The following is a 15,251-nucleotide window of genomic DNA, read 5'->3' on the forward strand; positions in this document are numbered from 1 at the left end:
CCCGTCGAAGTAATGTCTTCCTGTATTTAGGGAAAAGTCGAACCATCACAGTATATTAATATTATTATTATAATTTAGTTCCTGGCAATAAACTGCATAATAATGATTTAGGGGGTCATTCACGAAATATGATTTGCAAACGCTTACCGGAATTGCAAGTTGCAATGTCCTTACAATGACTTATCGGGAGATTTGCAATGGAATTCACAAACCGATTGCAAAGTATCAGCACCTTAACGAAGATTTATCTGCTAGACCACGCCCATAAATTACCAAACCAATCACCATAATCTTAGCCTACATTGCGAATTTAAAATTATTAATATTATTATGAGAAATGTCAAAGTAATGTCAAATTATTTTGATAATAAAAGTGTGTTGCTTTCTTGCTACGTGATACAACATGGGTAAAGGCATCAAAACGGATGGAGAAAAGCGGGCAAGGAAAGCTAATTTTACTCCGCAAGAGGTTGATGTATTAACTAGAGAAGTTGAAGCTCGTCGTCACCTTCTTTTCGGGGAATTAAAAGGCCCTCACTTAACGCAAGCTCACCGAGATTTGGCATGGGCAACTATAAAAGAAAAGGTAAACGCAGTTGCAGCAACAGAACGTACCGTAAAAGATTTAAAAAACAAATTTGCTGATTTGAAGACTAGAACTAAGCAAAAAGCAAATGCCTTATTTCGCGAGGCAAGAAAAACGGGAGGTGGACAGAACACGGCTCCGAAATTAAATACTACAGAAGCTTTCCTTTGTGCCATAATTGGGAAAGAAAGCATCCAAGGTTTTACCTATATCAAATTTATTTTGCATTTTTTTTTAAATTAATTTCTTAGGAATACAAGGAGGACAGGATGTTGGGATTCCTAGCTGTAGCAAGAGTTTGGAGGTTGAAAATAGCGGTATAAATGAACTCTTATAAAAATTTTAAGAAGACTAATGTTATTGTTTATAGAAGAAACGAATATCTGTGACCCCAATATCATTCCTCCACCGATAGAATTTCAGTTGCAAAAAGTCTTGGCGGAGCCTCAAGCAATCAACGTCTCGGCGGAGCCTCAGGCATCCAACGTCTCGACGCAGCCCCAAGTAACCAACAAGGAATCTGACAAAACGCCGCGAAAAAAAAACTTTGAAAAACAGACTTATAGATATTTCTAGCTACACAAATTCTACATTTGACAAGATACTGGGAGAACTGAAAATTTTAAGTAGTTGTATGAAAAGAAGACTTGAAATTGAAGAAGAAATTTTACTAATTAAAAAAAAGAAATTAAATTTATATGCACAAAAAAATAAATAAAAAATAATTAATTACATTTTGAGTCAAAACCTTCATTAACGAGTAAATATATTTCTAATCAAATTAGTACGAACATCATTATTTTCATTTTGAGCAACATTATATTGGTTTTGAGGTTGTGCATCTTCTAACTCCAAATCGTCATTAACTGTCATTTCTTCTCCACGTTCAACACAAATATTATGTAACACACAACAGGCAGTAATGATAGCACATACTCGTTCAGGGGTATAAGCAAGTGCACCACCAGTCATAGATAAACAACGAAATCTAGATTTCAAGCAACCATTAAATCGTTCAACTACATTTCGTGTCACTATATGCACCGAATTGTACAATTCTTCCGCAGGAGTTCGAGGATTGGACACAGGTGTCATAAGACAGTTTTCTTGAGGATATCCTGAATCTCCTACAAGCCATCCGTCAGGAAGAAAGCCTTGCGAAAAAGCTTCACGAAGTGCACTGTTACGCCAAATATAGGCGTCGTGATTTCCTCCAGGGTACGCTGCCACGACATTGAAAATTTTTAAATTTGGACCACAAACTAACTGAACATTAATACTGTGACGAAAAAATCTGTCTACATATTGTTCCGGATCTCTAGATGGTTTCTGTAGACATACATGGGTACAGTCGATAGCTCCAAGCACATTAGGGAACCCACAGCGAAGTCTCCCGTTTTGTCCAATTGCATAAAATTGCTGCTTAATGTTAACAATGCTTTCGTTGTCTTCAGGAAATTTAATAAACTGTGGTGCAATTTCTACAAGGGAATCAACGACACCTCGAATGATCCTACTTGCCGAAGCTTGAGAGATATGGACTGTATTGCCTACTAACCATTGAAATCCTCCACTGGCCAAAAATTCTAAGGCGACATAAAGTTGTGTATCAACATTAAAGGCCTTGGACCGTTTTGAATTTCTGACTAAACGGTTTCCAATTAATTCTTTAATATACAAAAAAGTTTGTCTTGTTATTCTTGCACTCTGAAATAATGTCAGATCCGAAATCTCTTCTATTTTGAATTCTTTATTTAAAACCGTTTCTTCTTCGTCTTCGCTACTGCTATCAAAAATCTCTGCTACCACCGCTGCATAAAAAGCCATTTTGTACTACAAATATTGGTAGTAAACGTGAAATTAGTTTTGCTGCATACATTTGTCCCATACTTACATCGGTAATTATATTTTTCAAAAAGTAGTAATTCTTTAAAATAAAGTTGCGGGGACCAAACGTGTACCGCAAATTACAGATGCTTATCGAGAAATTGCAAATATTTGCAAATTTTAGAGAATTAGGTTTAACGATGTTTAGAGTCTGTCATTGGTAGTCATGGTTTTTGCAGTTGCAAACTGATCAAGAATTACCTTATCCGACTTGGTAACTTGCAACTGCTTACCCGACGTTATCGAGTTTTGTGAATGACCCCCTTAGATAATAAATCTAACATAAATTTACTTAACCAGTTTTGCGAATGTAAATCTTTGATTTCATCTATTGTAATCTTTGTTTGTATCGATTTTAAATGTATCAATATTGAATCAGTTACGGCAAAACATAAAATAAAAAATTATATTTGATTCCGAAAAACTGTCTTCCAAATTTTTATTATTACATTCTGAATGTATCCATCTTGAACATGCGTGGCAACTAACCCATGCGCCACTTTTTTAGGAATCAATTCAGTTTTACTATACCTGAATACATTATAATACCTTGATTTAAATTTGTCAAAAAATTAGGATTATTTTTTTATAACAAACAATCTAGCATCCAATAAAACCAAAAGTCTGTCAAATACTGTGAATGAACCGTAACATTTCGGATCCTTTCTATTCTCAAGCCATCTACGCCTGTGTATTGAAATTTCTAGCTTTTGTTTTTTACTTAATTGTATTAATTGTATTAGAGTAAGAGAAAAAAGTGGGGAAAATGCGTTTCTTACTTTGTTTTTGTAATCGTTCAATTCGTCCTGAGTTTTCTTAACCGCTGAACGGTTGATTATGATCTTAATTCGCGAAATTTACAAATTACGGTTTTGGTCACGTAGCCCCCGAAATCAGATACTTCCCGAACACATGTGGTTTTTTTAACCACTTATCTGGTTATCTCATTATCCCCTAGATTATGCTTGTCAAAGCGTGTGACTTTTTCTTCTTTAAAGTTGGCCAATTAATTGGTGTACTTTAATTACGTTACTTTTCCAATGTTACCGGACGATTTTTCACGGGTTAATTTTGATTGTGCGACCCTCGTCGCTACCAGTACTACGTATTCCGAACATTTAGTTTTATTAATTTATTTTCCTTTTTAAATGATCCTAATTTCGGCGTCAGCTAATGGTGGTTACGTCATATAACGTTTCTGTAGCCAAATTTTATTCGGATTGGCTTTATTTCCTGGAAAGCAGGCATAAATGTTATACATTTCTTTGTTTGAATAGACGCGGACTGTTTTTCGATTTATCTCAACTAAAATGGCCCACTGTAGCAAACGCTTTCAAGGACTCAGTTCTCGGAAATCTTTAACATGGTTAATAAGTGGATGGCAAATTTATGGTGCTTGACCCGCACCTCCCCCAACACGTGTGGCGTCGGCGGTGGGAACCGTGTTCACCCTACATTCCGATACCGGGTACATTGATTCTAATTCGTTTCGTACAATTTTTATTTGAACGCGAGCGCGGTAATTTCTTCTTTATCCTACGTCGTACCTGTAATTGTCTATTTATTTGGGGCGCTCACCACAACACATATAGGGTAGGTACATGCATAATATTAAAAACTCACCCTTATTTTTATGATAATATTTTGGTAGTAATCCAATAGCTGATTTCCACACCAGCATAAAGGTACAGCCGTTAAGGCGCGTTTTTTTTAACGTGCTTTCCCCTGTAAGCCTAATGCACGAATCCCGGAATTCAAAAATCCAGCCTAAGAAGCAAAGAATGTTATAATAGGAAAAACATTTTTTTTAACTTACCCCATTATAGCCTGCATACTGTGATGCGGACGTTTGGATTATAAAATACAAAATTCAGCATGAACTTGACTTTAGACCACTCCAGACCGTCGAGTCCGCACCCTATGAGGGGAATAGCCAAATTGACAATACGCTCTTTTACAGTCAGATCCTGCAGCTCCATTAGAGTACAGAAAAAGAAGTAGTATGTTGGCTTCCAATCGGAATATTTTTTAGTGATTAAATAAAAAATATTACGCATTGGAAAGCTCAACACAATTACTCCGCCAGTCCGTTGACCCGGACGCTTCAGGACCTCAACGCCGCCAAATTTCTCCCTCAAATGTTGATATTAACGAGAAAATTGTAGAAATTCATCTTACCGGAAAGTCACCGCAATCCCCCGGCCCATTCGTAGGTCTTCTGCCACACAGTAGGACAAAGTAAAATAAGCAGGCATGCTAAAGATATCCTCTTTAATTTCCTGTTTATTGTGGTACGATTCCTGAATTCCAAATAAAAGAAATTCTTTTTCTAATTTAGCAAAAATTGCATGATGCTAAAAAAATCTCATAGGTAAGAAAACAACAACAACCAATAATAAATTAATGTAATGAATGTAATGAATGTAGAAAATCGTCTGTCTGGCCTGGGTGGTTGGGTTGCGCCGGTAACTTCCGGAGGGTTCGCAAAATACTTACGTAAGCGCCTCCACCAAAATACCTCACCCTGTTAGACACACGCGGAAGAATTCTCAAATTAATCTTTATTCATCTTAACATTGACCCTTTTGGTTCTATAAATGGTTTATGGTTATCACGATCGTCCTGTACTCGTTATCTTGGTCAAGATTAAAAGAACGGACCCAATTACTACGTTGTGTTTTAAGTCAAAGTTTACATTCAAGGGAAATTCGCCGTGTTTTCCAGAAGACAACTTGGGGTCTTCTGTTGTAGAAAGAAATTAAAAGATTTGGGCACACTTCACTTAAGTTTATTAACAAACAATTAAAAAAAAAACGAACTTAAATAAATTCGGGCAGATCGCTTATCGGTAGAGCTGTACTTCACCTAGGAGTCTCCTTACGTTACAAGCGTGTGATTTCCTTTACGCGTAGGCTTCACCCTAGCTAATTTATTTAAATTTCCCGAAGGCTTCACCCTAACTAAGGTTTTGTGATCGCTTCGAGGTTTTAGCAAATCTATTGTCTTATTGCTTCGAATGCTTCACCCTATCTAACGAATTAAACTCGCGATGGCTTCACCCTAACTGATTGTTTTATTGCTTTATCACTTTCAATGAGAGACCCCAAATCGGGTAAAATCTCCTCCTCGCGATAAATTGACAAACAAACAAAAAATAAAGGAAGTATGATCAAACTTACTTTGCAAATTGCACAAACACTTCACAAACAACAAAACGTCTCTCCGACGTACGAAACGGAATCCGGACAAAAGTCAATCTCGAATTTTGAAGAAGAATCCTTTTAAATTTGCAGTTTCAGTCCTTTTAAGGCGGCGATTTACTCAGACCATTCCAGGTTTGCTGGGTCGTTTCTCTGCTGTAATCTTATCGTGTTACACAACCATCCCTTCCACAAAATTCAGGGACTGGGGCTGTGATGCATTCGGACACCACCAGTAAATTAACCATTTCTCTCAAGACTGTCGCCAATTGAAGAGAAGAGTTATTACAGTTATACAATATTTGCGTTCAGTCACCTCTAATTGCTCCTGTATTTGAAAGTAATAATCCGCATTTTTTTTCAACTCGATCTTACCCACGCAGTCGTCAATAATTTTACAATATTTAATGATTCCATTTTTTATTGCTTCGACTGGAGTCAAACCGAGTTGATAGGCCTTAAATGGACATTTTATTTTAACGACACCAGAACCATCATCAATTAGGGCATGAGGTGATGCTCCCACAAATTTGTGAATATTATGAACGTGAAGTCCACTTTTCGTAAAATTGAATGACAAAAGACGTGATACCTCCTGCAAAGCAATCTCTTCAACATGTTGACCCCAAGCGGTAGCTGCAGAACCTCTAAAACTACTATACAGAATAGATCGATTTATAATTATAATGTGATGTATACCGGCAAACATTTTTTTTTACCTAGAATGGTCAGAACTATAGACTTCTACACTAGTTGATTCAGAATTAAATGATTGGTAACAACCATAGTAACTTTTATGTTTTGTGAATGGATATTAGCGTTAATTAATCTGATCGAGCAGTTATTTAAAACTTTAGGTACAATTACAATTATTCTTAATCATACAAATACAGAAAAAAATCATTAAATGATTCTTTTTGAACAAATCATTATCGACATTAATTTATCTAAAGCGATGAATGATTATCAATTTTATCATTAATTTTTGGAACTATCTGATTTTAGATGACTATTTATTGATTGTTATACTTAATAGAGCTGACCGATAATAATAATCAAGACACTACATTTAAAACACGTCTAGGAATTCTGGATTACCGGAAGTTTCTATGTTTTTTTTCGGCATCTTTGATCTTTGACTCTCATAAAGTGCAGAGACAGGGCTAATGAGGGGATGAAATTTTATGGACGGCGGATGAAAATGGATCGTATAATCTGATTATCTCAGGTAAATAAACTCACCAAGACGACAAGTTTTTGGAATTTTCCAGTTTCTTTTATTATGTCGGTTTAAAATTAAAGTAAAAGGGCAAATGTGGGGGGTGAGAGTTTACTTTAGTGCTTATACTTTTGAAAAGAATCAGTTTCTAGTAAAATTTAGCTTTGTTAACGTGTCTTCCTCATTTTTCTGTATTTTCTTTGGTTCCTGAGTTTTGAGTTCGAATTTCAAACCGTTGTGACGCAATCTCAGGCCTAGCGCGCGTTTTGGGTACCGGCTCGGCCAACCCTGACGGGAGGCGGGGGTTCAAGAACCAAAAAAAAATACCAGAAGGGCGCCACGGGTTTTCGGTACCAAAACTCATCATCACTTCTACAGTTTTATTTCTTTTTTCTATAGGTAATGTTTGGATGTTTCTGATTTCAGAAAGACTCAGTGGCGGCTCGTGACAATTTTCAAAAGGTGGGCAACTTTAGATGACCATCTCCATTAATAATAATCACTTCCCTATTTTTTTTCAATACCGACACTTTTATGAATTACTCTTAATGTGGATTGAACTTCACTTGCCATTTTCTACAGATAACCCGTACAAATAAACCTTAAAACTAGTGTATGTAAATTAACCATGAAGTTATTTAAATCAACAAGAACACGCAAGATTTTTTTTTTCAATACAGTCCTGATAATTTCAGATGAATACCGGACTTGACAAACGATATTATCCGATTTTTTCCGATCTTAACTACGTGCTTGCTGAGACTGTGACATTAATTTGTTACTGGGATCAGTTGATTTATTTATCGGATACAATTTACTGATATATTAATTTTTATAACTAATTATTACTATTTACTATTAATTACTATTTTTATAATTAATTATAACATAATAGGAGTATTTTCAGTATAAAAATCCATTGAATTCTATGTATATAATTAGGGTGTACGAAATTAATTCAACTAACGCTACAATATTGTGTGTTTTAAAAATTGAACTATTGAAAAAAAATTAAAAAAATTAAACTTAACGTCTGAAGGACCTAACACACAAAAAGAAAGAACGATTAAAACTAACGCGTCTGAAGGACGAAATCAAGTATGGTGTTAAAAATTGGCCTTATCTCATATCTCTCCGGGACGTCTTCTGGCGGATGCGTCCGGCTGGTTCGACTCCTCGCCCTTCTGCACCCACGGACTACTCCTGGAAATCGGTGGAGCCGAGATGGAGAATATTCAACGACGTTGAACGACGTTGAGCTGAGTCCGTTATCGGCGAAGGTTGCCACCGGCTGGCTCGAGCCAGCTCCTGATGGCCCGTCTTCATCAAACTGAACAGGATTGTCACTGAAATAATTAATTTAATTTCAACCAATTATAATTAATTATTCATTAAAAAGCTTACGTTTTTTACCCATTGGGGGAAAAAAAAAATTCGACGTCAGAAGAATCGCTGAAAAAATTTATTAAATTTTAATTCCAAGTGTTTGGTTGAATTTTCATGTTTGGTTAACTTTCTTTAACTCATTACTACCTACAAGATTAAAATGGTGGCCATAACCAGTTAACTAACAAATGGAAAATCCAGCCAGTCAGCTAATTTTCTAAATATATAGTGATTGAAATTAGGAACTTACGTTTTTTTGTCCATATTTTTATTGTTAGGCTACAAGAAAATAAAATATAAGTAATACATTAAAATAAAACCACTCACCATTCTGTTTAACATTCACTTCACTAATGCTGTACAAACTGCTGGTACGGGGTAGTTCACGTTTGTTTTAAAATTTTTAAACTCCGGACGATTTCGTACAAAGTCGGATAAAATTTAAATTGTCATTTTGGCTAAAATAATGCGCTAAAATAAGACGTGCATGCGTACTACGAAAAGTATGTTTAGACATCTAGCGCCCCCGTTCGTAATAGTATGTTTTACCCCCACAATGAACTATGGACTGTGGAGTAGTGTCTTGGCCGTTTTGAAAAAAAAAAACAAATAATGAATAACTAATCAACTGTCTTAACAAAAATCAACTCCATCATATCAATGACATAAACAAATAACGAATCAAACGGAATTTTTGCTTGCAAAGTTTAGGTCTTTTTTCCGAAATCGTTTCTTTCAACAAAGTGTCCCATGTATGTTAATTATAAAACGCTCAACAATGTTTGGGATGAAATGTCTACTTTGAAGTCTTGAATCATCATTATTAATACTTACTATTTTTTTTCTAAATTTATCAAAGCACATGTAAATTGCAAAGTGGTTAACAATGTTTGGGATGAAATGTCTACTTTGAATTTATGAATAGTAAAGACTGCAAAATACAGAGTTGCTCCAAACTAAATAATTTTACATTCGAAGCAATCTGACTTATAAATGCGGGCTGGTCTTGCCACATCAACAACAAATCTATGTTATCACGTTTCTACAGTTTAACGCTTCAGATCTTATTTTTCTTATTTTATTGTCAGCAAATGTCCTGTTTTTATTAATGTTTTTTGTTCTTTCTTAAACATTCCTTCCTACGAAAAATTGGGCGCTTTTTTAATAATTAATTTCGAACAATATCTCCTGACGTGGCGCAATTCGTGCATTTTTGTCGATGGAGGTGCCGGCCTTTGAGTTCACTTTTTCCTCGACTCGCCCAGCCCTGGGTTCTGTCCCGGAACGTCGTGGCAGAGGAGAGAAATTCCGCCGCCTCGACGATTGTGTTCCCTTGTTTGAGAACCCACTGGAGTTGGACTGTGTCCGGGAAGTGTCGCAATATCTGTGCTACGAGTGTCTTTTCCGGCAACGGGGTTGTTAAGACTGTCGTTAAGTCTACGTAGTATGCGAAGTGTGACAGCATTGTTCCTCTACCACTTTCAAATCGAGCCGGCGCGATCAATTGCTCTACTTCCGCTTGGCGACTCTCAGACGAATAAGTCCGCAGAAAATCCTTCTTGAAGTCGCCGAAACTTTGCCACCGACTCCGGTAGATGGTTGACCATTTCCGAGCGCGCGTTCGCGTGTTCATAACCGAAGTCAAATCAAATCTTCACTTACCCTACGTTGTGTATTTGGATCAGGGATTGTTAATTACCCCTTTCTATTTTTTATTTCCGACATCGATAGTTTTTCGGGGTCGAAATTTATGCTCCTTAGAGTTCCCACAAAGTACCGCCACACACCAAAGGAGGGGGTTTACCCATTTAAAGGTAGCAGTACGTATCAGCAGTCTATTGACACACATTAATCAAGTTTACAGGGCCAAATCTTAAGTCCGAAATGCTAAATCCAGAATAAAATAGCATGCAAACATTAACAATGCAAATAATAATATTGGCTAGAGCAGAGTGGGTTATATCGTCTTATTCAAGCAACGCGTATACGTTAACTCCTTCACGACGCGGGGTGAGACGCAAGTAAATTCCCTGCCTGATTTCCCCTTCGGAAATGTAGAAGAGATTTCCGCTAGCTAACCAGAGTTCTAGAAATCTGGATGAGATTTCCCAAAAAATCTTTCTCAGTTGAACCTAACTTCAAGTCTCTTGATGCGCTTCGATTTCCAGACAAATTTTAGCACGTCGAACTTATACCGTACTTGGATATGGGCGCCGCGGATTTTGGAGATAAGTGTTTTTATTTACGGTTGGTTTAAATCGCGGGTTTTTAGACTACGCTCTAGCTAGACGGTCCGAGTTCGGTTAAAAGTTGGCAGGAAAGCCACACGCGAGCAAAGTCTAGAATTTGACTCGTAACAAAATACACCGAATGTACGACAGGCGAAGCTCGTAATATACAAAGCTGAATTTCCGAGCAAATAACCAGTGGATTACGGTTAACTGAGTGATCCATTTCTTTGCTCGAATCTTCTGGTTTCCTCCCACGACGTTAAAGTAAAGATGACTCTTGTAACAGCAGGACCCGTACGACTCACGACACGGGCCCCAAATAAATAAGTTTTTTTTTACCTCTTAGAACTGCAATTTCAGGTCCGGAGAACGATAACGAAATTCATTTGATGGTGGTTTTGTGATTTTCCAAATTTTTCGGTTTTTCGATATTTTTGTTTTGTGTAGAATTCGTTAAATCGTTAATTACGTTGAGGATTCCGTCAAATCCATGATCCTGTATGTATTTACGCTTTAGCGTGGTTCCCCGACTTCTCTTGACCGACGTAGTAGTTTTGTTATTTTTCTAACCGCGAACCCACACCTCCATCCCGCGCAATTTGTAATCAAAATCTTACCTTGGAGCTGGGGCACCCGCAAACTCCGACTAAGGGATGCGAACACCCACTGCACTCTTTCCCACTCGGTAAGGTTAACGCGTTTAAGTTTTGTTAAGCAAAACAGAAAAAAAAATACAAAACTAGAAAACGATTAAACAAGCACAAACACACAGAAATCTAAATGAACCAATTTAAATTTAAATGCACGGCACAAGAAAGCTCACCAGCACGAAATTACCTCGATAAACCAGATCGTCACCCGAAAGTAGTTAAGCAATCAAAGATCATCTAATGACTCACTCTTCTTCCCTAATTTTCGGTTTTTAAGAAACGGCTCAGCCTGATTTGTTCGCGCATTTAATTTTTACTTGGACGCTTGAGGGTGGTTTCGGTTCGCGTTCATCCCCCACTCTCTTAGCACATATGCAAATTAATAACCCATTATTTAATTATTACGTTCATATTGGTAATTGAAGCCATCGCAAGGCACCTTTATGTTGTATTCAACTAGGCATTACCGATATAAAAAAAGAATGAAAGTTCTACGACGAAGTTCACCCATTTGCTATTAAATGTTTTTGTTAATTTGTTGAAATGAATTAATTATTTTATATCTGACCAAATCAACAACAAACGTGGTCTTCGGCCCTGTTTTGTTTTATTACAATTACGCGTAAACCTAATTTAACTCTGATTAAGAAATGGGCCCGTTTAGCATATTTCAAATTAATAGAAAAAACTGTATGTTTCGATAGCAAAAGGTGATCTAAAGACCTCCTGAAATTTTGAAAATCATTCATCAATTAGATCCGGAGTTATACGGCTGTGAATTTTGAAAGTTCTGAATATGTCGTGTGACGTCACACCACGGTTAATTCAGCGCGGGCAGTGAGCAATTTGCATGGTTCTGGGTGAACGAAAATCATAGCACTTAAACGGCTTAAGATAATTGGTTGAAATTTTTAGAGTTAATGTTTTTTAACTTGCTTTATTTAATTATGCAAAAAAAAATTATCTTGAAGTATAAGAACAAAAATAAATAAAAATACAAATACAGTTTTTGAAGTTTCTTAATTTGTTATCAAAAATTTAAAAAAAAAACATTAAAAAATAGTTAATCTGTATACGGAATGGTTCAACGTGATTTTCTCAAAAACAACAAGCGATCGGAATTTGAAATTTTGGGTATAAAAATAAGCCTACAAAACTAATCGAGTGAGAGTATGTATTCATATTTTAGGGATACACACACAGTAAGGCGGCGGCGGAGCGAAAAAATCTCTCTTTCCGAAAGTGACATTTTTGATAGGATGTTCTATGTATTTAACACTTTATGAGTTATAAAATTGCGGTATAATAAATAATGATTTTTGGATTTTCTATGTCTAAAATTGAGAAACTGTAAATCTGTCACTCAATTCTGTCACTCAGGAATTTGTTTTTTAAAATTATTTACCAAAATCTATTTTTGATATATGCCATTTAGTATCCAATACATGTATACTTTGACTTATAAAATATTTTTACTTATTTCACCATAAATCCTCATTCTTTCATGATTGTCGTACTTTTTTTGACCTACAAAGAAGCTCCAGTTTCCTTCGTTTTTGGACTAATCAATTCCTGTTCTAAATAATACTGTGTACAAATCGTCGAATTTAGGATGAAAGTTATGGGAAAAACAGTATCAAAGGAGCAAAGTTTGGAGCCTGCAAGTCCATTACCTCAACTTTCATAAATTCGGCAGCGTGCTGATATGACATTATCAGTTATCACTTTTTATATAAGCTCGTCTGATCAAATACCGGTATGAAGCCATCCGAAATGGTGCTAAAAATATTGGATGTCCGATATTTTCGAGCTACAAGAAAATTATATTGCCGAAAAAAAGTGCTATTTTTGTAATGCACTATCACAGATACTTGGGCAAGTTTGAAACAAAAATGATAGGAGGATTATGTAATGTATGTACTTATTTACGACTTCACCTGTGCCGTTAAGAATGACTAAAGTTTTTTCAATTGTGGCCAGACTACGTCTTTTTTCAAAAGCTTGGACCTATGTGTTGCATATCTGCATTTTTGACAATCAAATATTATGCGGTAAAACGCCGGGTTTCATTATGATTTTACCACTTTTCGTTTTAAGAACATATAATTTTCAATATCTTCTTCTGACTGCATTAAAAAAATGTGACAATAGTCTACTGCCTTTATTTGAAACAAAATCACTTTGCCGCATAATTCGTTAACAAGTTATTCTTGTTTTTTCATTTTGAAGAAGACTGATAAATTGTGTAACAGGTGCTATTACCGATGTGTTTCTAGTTACATTCGGAAACTACACATCTTTTGTATGTCATTTTTTAAATTCACATTATAATGCAAAATACGCTAGGCTCTCGGATATTTAAAACAACAGTAATTTGGAATCAGTAATGCTGAAATGTCTCAAATCTGACATCAGTTTGGAGTGCGTCGAGTACCGTGGTGTGACGTCACGGCTAGCCACGCCCCGTTTCCTAAATCTACACTTTTGGGATTTTTTTTAAGGGGATGTCTAACAAATCGTAACGGTAAATTCTGCTGCAAATAATGACGTGTAGAAAATTTTAATCCAAATTTTGACAGTCAAAAGTATTGTATAACCATCTTGCTTCAACACCCAACATTTATTGGCGGAACTCCTTTAGTGAGGACCGGTAGTGAATTCATACCCGACCGTAATAAAAGCATAAATAAATATTTCTTTTAAACCGCAATTCTGGTCGGAGATACAAGCTTTGACACCAGTGTTGATATTTCGAATGTTCTCATATCCACTCCTGTTTCATGTAAAATTGCAGAATAATAAATAAATAAGTATTTTTTTAGAAATTAAATGTTTAATACAAAATTATATGTTACATAGTTAATAAATAATAAAATAAATAATAAATAGTTAATAAATAAATAAAAAAAATCCCAAAAAAATAATAAAAATAATTTTTAAATTCGTTTATAAAAGAGAATTTGTTTCCAACAAAAATTCTTGATTTATAATTGCTGGTAGCAAATGTTCAGCGTAAAACAATGCCAACTTTGGAAGCATTTCAAAGCAAAATTTTGTATCTTTGGAAATTCTTTCGAATAAAATGCCGCGGGGAGTAAATATTGTAAAAAAACAAACTTCACGTTCAGTAATGTACAGCTGACCCTGGACTTGGTAATAATAATTATGTTTACGATTTAAAGTCATTTTGCCATCTATTATAGAGCAAAAATTTATTTTTTTCTTCAAAATTGCTTCCTCTGGAGTTAAATGTCTTGCACCGTATGGGCATTTCACTTCCACAATGGCGCTACTGCCTATCAATCCATCCGGTGATGCACCCAGAAATGGGTGTATTTTGTCAATTATTAGTCCACACGGTCTAATTCGCAGACCAGGATGATCCTCCTGAAGCACCAATTCCAATCGTTCAATGGCTTTATATTCGTTTTCACTCCCATATCTTGTAGCCACGTTACCTGCAAATTTTGGTTTTAGAATTCAATTTACGGTGTTACTTCTACTTGTTGTTGGCCGCAATTTACAAATAAGTCCAAAATTTGACGATGTCAACCTTTTTGTTCTTTCTTCGAACCATAATGAATTGTTACGTTGGCCTTCTGTATGTTTCATTATAAAGTCTCGTTCTAGGGATCTCTTTCTGAGGTGATCTAAAAACAGTTTTTTCCGCCTGTTATAATCTTCAGGATTGGATTCACAAAGATCTGGCTGATCGGCGTTTGGCCCGTAATCGGCATCTGGCTTTCCGTGGTTTTGATTAGAGCGATATTTTTTTGTTTGTTTTTTCTTCATACGAAGTTGTAATTTTTGTTTCACAAATTTTTGTGTGTAAAATTCTGATTTGCCATTCTTAATAGCATTCAAGTAATTTCCTTTACTATTAAAAGAAATCGCAGAAGCAAAACAACGCATGCGATATCCTCCTCGGGAAGTATAATTTATGCGTTTGCCCCCAACGAATTTTGCCACAATTGAATTGTAAGATTCCGCAAGGTTGTTGGTCATTTTTTTCAGTAAACTCCTTGCATTGTATTTTAAGCGATGTAATGCCGTTTGGATATCATTTAAAACACCACAATTTTGCATCTGTTC

The 15,251-nt window shown here is 35.8% G+C and overlaps 1 protein-coding gene across 1 annotated transcript; it reads right to left on the minus strand.

Annotated features, from left to right (window-relative positions):
* Positions 1–4,293: 4,293 nt before the first annotated feature.
* Positions 4,294–4,728, minus strand: LOC148170699 (ADP-ribose glycohydrolase OARD1-like). Its single transcript, XM_088042235.1, has 2 exons — positions 4,652–4,728; positions 4,294–4,606 (listed from the first exon to the last, which is right to left on the minus strand). The coding sequence occupies exons 1-2, from the start codon at positions 4,726–4,728 to the stop codon at positions 4,294–4,296; spliced, it is 390 nt and encodes a 129-aa protein (XP_087898361.1).
* Positions 4,729–15,251: the final 10,523 nt, after the last annotated feature.

The sequence above is a fragment of the Gnatocerus cornutus genome, chromosome 7, assembly GCF_029298725.1.
Source record: "Gnatocerus cornutus isolate USDA-ARS CGAHR chromosome 7, icGnaCorn1.1, whole genome shotgun sequence".
NCBI lineage: Eukaryota > Metazoa > Arthropoda > Insecta > Coleoptera > Tenebrionidae > Gnatocerus > Gnatocerus cornutus.